General features: G+C 35.9%; 1 protein-coding gene across 1 annotated transcript in view; it reads left to right on the top strand.

The window, feature by feature from the left end:
- The window catches only part of lypd6 (LY6/PLAUR domain containing 6), a 23,076-nt gene extending 17,912 nt beyond the window's left edge, over positions 1 to 5,164 (top strand). Inside the window, exons 3-5 of the mRNA XM_016237715.1 lie at positions 2,653 to 2,751; positions 3,521 to 3,651; positions 4,655 to 5,164. Of these exons, the coding sequence (XP_016093201.1) occupies positions 2,653 to 2,751; positions 3,521 to 3,651; positions 4,655 to 4,828 (404 nt within the window). The 3' untranslated portion in view covers positions 4,829 to 5,164. The remainder of the gene's footprint in view (positions 1 to 2,652; positions 2,752 to 3,520; positions 3,652 to 4,654) is intronic.
- Positions 5,165 to 5,462: the final 298 nt, after the last annotated feature.

Below are 5,462 nucleotides of genomic sequence, written 5' to 3'. Positions count from 1 at the left end.
AAAAAAGGGTTTTAAACCAGTTATTTCTGTATTTTGCTGTAGTGTGTCAGTAGGAAATATCAGTTTACATTTTCAAACATTCCTTTTGCCATTAATTGTAATAATCCAGTGAGATTTTTTTAATGCACAAGGAGTCTGACAACAGCTGGTGCTCCGCACAGAGGCAAAAGAAAAATTCTCAAAAGCATCGTAAGCTAAGTTGATCGGAGAGACCATTGGTGGCAATGGGTCTACGATCTACTTAGGCTTACTATGCTTTTGGGAAATTACATTATCCAGTCTATCTGGGATGACATGAAGAATCAGAAGAAACTGAGACAGACTAAATCCATAAGAACTGTGGCAACGTCTCCAAGATCCTTGAAGAAACCTACCTGCAAAGCTACAGTACTGTGCAAAGTTTTCGGCACTTGTGTAAAAATGCTGTAAAGTGAGGATACTTTCAAAATTAATGTCAAAACATTATATTATTTATCAATTAACTTCTGTTAACTAAATCAAATCAGTATTTGATGTGACCATGGTTTGCGTTTAAAACAACTTTTGTCCTATAGGTACACTAGGTACACTTAACAATCTCGCTGGATTATTATTTATATTTGAATGTATTGATGTTCTATGCATTACATGTTAGTCAATGACTTATAATGGAAGTTACAATAATTTGTTACCAGTACATAACTTTAATATCTCAGAATCAGTTGGATACATGTGGTATTGTTCAAGTACAATTAAGCCATAATGAAAGAGAGTAGAGGTTGGTTTCAGTTCTGTTGAGAGAATTAATCTGTGAAATCCCAAACTCTTTCATCACAGTGAGCAGGACCTCCCAAAATCCCTTTAGCTGTGTGCCGGCTCTCCGGTGTGCAGCTGGAGATATCCGTATCTGCTCAATGGCCCAGCGGGGATTGAGTGTGTGTATGTGTGTGTGAGGTTAAAACAAATCAGTTCCTATGAGATCCCAAAATAGTTTGTGCACCAGCACGGATTTTGTGACCTGCTGATATCCAGCTGTTGCATATTGACGTAGAGGATTTATGATGATGATGGAGTTCATTTTGTTTCATGACTCCAGATGGCAAGTGTGGATTTACAACCCCATGAGATCATTCAGAAAATAAAACACACTCCAGCTACTTAGCGTAGTTAGCGCTACTTTACAATGCAACCATGAGTGTGTTTACAAAATGCAGGTGACTTTCAAAAATGGGCTCATTATAAAAAGCTGAAAAACTCAAAAGCATGCTTACGTTGAATTATGTTACAAATTGTTTTGTTTTCTCCTTTTTGACACCAAAAATTAAACAGACACACAAGACATGCATATTAAATTAGCTGGAGGAAAGGAAGAAAAATGTATAATGTTATAATGACATAGACATCCGACATAAAAATGTGTTTTAACTACAGTGTTTCTCTCACCTCGTTAAGTCTGTGCTATAAATATCCAAGAGGGGTTACAGTCAGTTGTATCATTGTATTCATTATTTAGTGACCACTATCATTAGAGTCACAAGAATTTGGGGGACTTAACAGTTAAACTGTAGGTCAAAAATTAGCTACTAAGCTCTGTCTGTATATACAGAACTATTTAGAGACCTCAGAAGTAATAACACATCAGGGCTGTCTGGATGAATGAATGGCTTGTTTAAAGAGATCATTGATCAGATCCTTAAATGTTTGCTGGGTGAGGTCAACAAGAGGGTTTTCTTCTTAAAACTAAAAACAAAAAAAGAGACTGATGCTTCTGTTTCATGTGAGCTGTGTAATCTGATTGAGGAGCTCCAGAAAGAGAAAAAGCACACTGTGTTCCTAAGGGCTTTTTTCACCTAAGAAATAACTGCAAATGCTGGTGGAAGTGCCCTTGATTAGATAGTGTCTCAGTCCATATGGCAGGTGTTCCTGATGATTAGGAAATTGATACAGGTACATAAAACCTTTCTCTGAGTGTGATTCATTTAAAAGTGCAATAAATGGCATTTCATCTCATCTGCAAACACAGTGTGTAAATTATAATGTCAGATGAAAATGTTTGACTTGCTCCATAGAGGAAAACATACAATATTTTTAAACATTGTGGTATTTTACATTACAATACTGATATTCTCAGAGCAAGAATCACTATTTTGTACTTATATTTTTTTTAATGAATGTTTTTTGGGGGAAAAGAAGCATAACATACTGTAACATTATGCCAACACACAATCAATTGAAAAAAAAGAATACTTTTAATGAGCAAAAGGATGCATTAAATTGATTGTTGTAAAAAATATTAATGTGAAATAAATGCTGTTCTTTTAAACTTTCTATTCATCAAAGAATCCTAAAAAATTCATTATGATTTCTGCAAAAATATTAAATTGTAATAATATTTCAGTTTTTTTATATTCGTTTTTAGAATGTAGTGAAATAAAATATATTATTAAAAATGTATTGATAAAATTAATAGAATAAAATAAAATTAATAAGTGTAGCCTTGGTGAGCATAAGAAACTTTCAAAAACAAACAAACAAACAAACAAACAAAAAAATTGCTTTTGTTCCACATAATAATTGTGTAAGTTAATTGATTTCACCAGCAGTTTTGCTATTGCCAAATAATTTCCATTCTGTTTACATTGATTATTATTCTTCTGTCATCTGTTTTCTCAGCAACTCCATATCCAGGAGGATTTAAATGTTTTACATGTGAAGATGCACCTGACAACTATGAATGCAACCGCTGGGCTCCAGATCTCTACTGTCCACGAGGTACCAACAACTCCATTACCGCTCTCTTACTACAGAGCAGTCTGGATTCCTTTGAAAGACATTTCATCATTTCTCTTTGTCTTGCAGTGTGTCTTGAAACAAAAGTACAGTATTTTTGTCATTCTGTGAAACAACAACAAAAAAGCCCTGGCTTTTTTTTTGAATAAGGCACAATCTATAATGAAACTATTACGGTGCATTTAAATAGTCTAGGTGCAGTGCTATTGAAGTGCATTTAGTGAATAAGATGCAGGGTCAGTATGTTTCGGGTCCTGCTTTGCCTATGAGTTGCTCCATGTATGTATTCAGTACATGTTTTTGCCATGAATAGCCCCCCATATAAGGAGTCCTGTGCTGCTTTGGGTCTGATTTACAGCACTGTGTTAATGACTCAGGAGCTATAACCCCTTACAGACACTCATTCCTTCAGTAAAGCACATGCTGCTGCAGATCATCTGCACATTTGCAGGGAATGTATATATTTCCAGGAATGCTCAAATATGGTTGTGTTCAGTGTTTCTACTTTGTTCATAAATATTGTGCAATATTGTGTTACTGTAAGACTCACATTTTAAGGGCACTTATTAAAGATTTTTAAAGTGGCTGAGAGCAAGTTCTGCAATATCCGAAGCAAAAAGAAAATCCCTGGAGGAATGTTGCTTTTTCACTGAAATCTGACTCCTTTATCAGTCAGAATTTAAAGCTGTCTTTTGTGATGTATACAGTATGTCCTTGAGAAAACTAAGTGAAGCTTCTTTGTAACTTCTAGAGAGCAGATATTGCTACACACAACATAAGATGAGCTGGGATGGAAACACAGTGTCGGTGGCAAAGCGTTGTGTGGCGCTGGAAGACTGTCTTGCAACAGGGTGCTCTGAGGTGGATCATGAAGGAAACAAGGTGAGATACAACTCACATTATATCAAGTAACTTATGTTTCAGACCAAACGTGTCCAGTTTGTGTTTTGCTCGCCCTGCTGAAATCCATCCTCGTTTATCTTCTCATCTCACTTTACACAGTCCACTTGAAGTGATCTTAAAGAAAACATGTCGAGTGCTTGATGAACACATTTCTGATCGGCTCTGCTGCCTGTAGGATTTGGCTCAGTCAGCGACACTAAACTCAGCTCTTTAGTTAATCCATTTATCCTCTCAAGTGATTTCGCTGCAGATGAGATAAAGGTGTGAGTTATGCTGCCGTCTCTCTCAGTAATCCTTCTTTGAGTAATCCTTGCTGAAAGGTGCGCCTGGTCACTCCCTGAACTCTTTGTGTCTTACCTTTTACCTCTAGCACAGGACAGGAGTTATGCAGAGGGCAGGGGGCAAATGTGAGGAGGCCAGATTGAGAGATAAATGCAGCGTAAAGATGCCACAGCTACACTAAAAGGGAAAATTTAGAAGCTGAAGGTTCATTCTTGGGTTAAAAAAGGTTTAATGTATTTGTGTTTGTCTGAAGTGATTTTTTTCTCTAGGTAAACTTTAAATAATGACTGTTTACTGTTTATGTTCAGAGAGGTGATGTTGAGCCTTTTATTACAGTGCAGCACTGTACTAACATTCTGGCCTAATCAACTTCAGCAACTGATTTAGCTCAAAACGCTTAACACTAGCTTTGTTTTGTAGAAAATTTCATCCTGAGGTATGGTGTAAATTTTTGTAAACTTTTAGAAATTTGAGATAAAAATTATCTTTCAACTATTTATTTATTTTTCTTTCTTTTTTTCATTATTCTCAAGAACCTTGCATTCTGTGCTTTTTTACTGTTCGCTATTGCTGTTTCTCGTGTTTTCAAGCACTGGCATTCCTTCAGGGAGTGTACATCTCTTTATTCATTTAACACTTGTTCATTTAACTTTTTATTCATTTAACACTTCTGTTTATTGTTTGCTTTTTCTCCATCCAGGTGTGTATATCCTGTTGTGAGGGGAACATCTGTAACATGCCCCTCCCACAAAACGAGACTGACGCCATCTTTGCCACCACATCTCCCATTAACGAGAGCGTTCAACCAGCACAGAGTCCCACGCTGCTGCTTTCTGTCTGTATCATCAGCCTGATGCTCCACAGTATTAACTGAGAGAATCGCCCAGAGTGGAATAAACCTTTATGGCAGTAATTTAGGAAACCGTCAACTTGTGCCAGTCAGGTGTGGGCTTTACTTTCCTCAAAATGAAGTGTTAGTTCTTGGACTTTTTATTTCCTCTGAATACATTTTTATGAATCCTATACTAATGTTCGATATGAAAAAAAAAAATATCGGGTGGTTTCCCTGAAGCTGAGTGGACTTGTCTGATCGATGGTTCCGAGTTTTTCGCGATGGATATGGGACGGGGATATTTATGGCAAAACTGATACAAACCTGCACATTTTTTTTTTACTTGTATTAATGTTAGTTGTGTTTTATACATTTGTATAGATATATTTATTTTTTTATTATTCGTTTTTGTAGGAAGCTGAACTATGTGTTGTTGGCTGTACACTGTAAAAAAAATCCGTAAAATTTACTGTAAAAAAATGGCAGCTGTGGTTGCCGGAATTTTACCGTAAAAAAATATGGTATTAACGTTTTAGGTTTTATGATTTTAACTTAAATTTACAGTTAAATACCGTAATTTCATTAACTGATATAATGTTAATATACCAACCTATTGAAGTATTGAAATCTGTTTTGTAACTTTGTAATACACTGATAACCACCAAATGCAGGTGGT

Source organism: Sinocyclocheilus grahami, unplaced genomic scaffold (assembly GCF_001515645.1).
Source record: "Sinocyclocheilus grahami isolate Dianchi unplaced genomic scaffold, SAMN03320097.WGS_v1.1 scaffold523.1, whole genome shotgun sequence".
NCBI classification, from domain to species: Eukaryota; Metazoa; Chordata; class Actinopteri; order Cypriniformes; family Cyprinidae; genus Sinocyclocheilus; species Sinocyclocheilus grahami.
The sequence above is the reverse complement of the archived record's forward strand: the minus strand, read 5'-3'. Positions and strand labels throughout refer to the sequence as shown.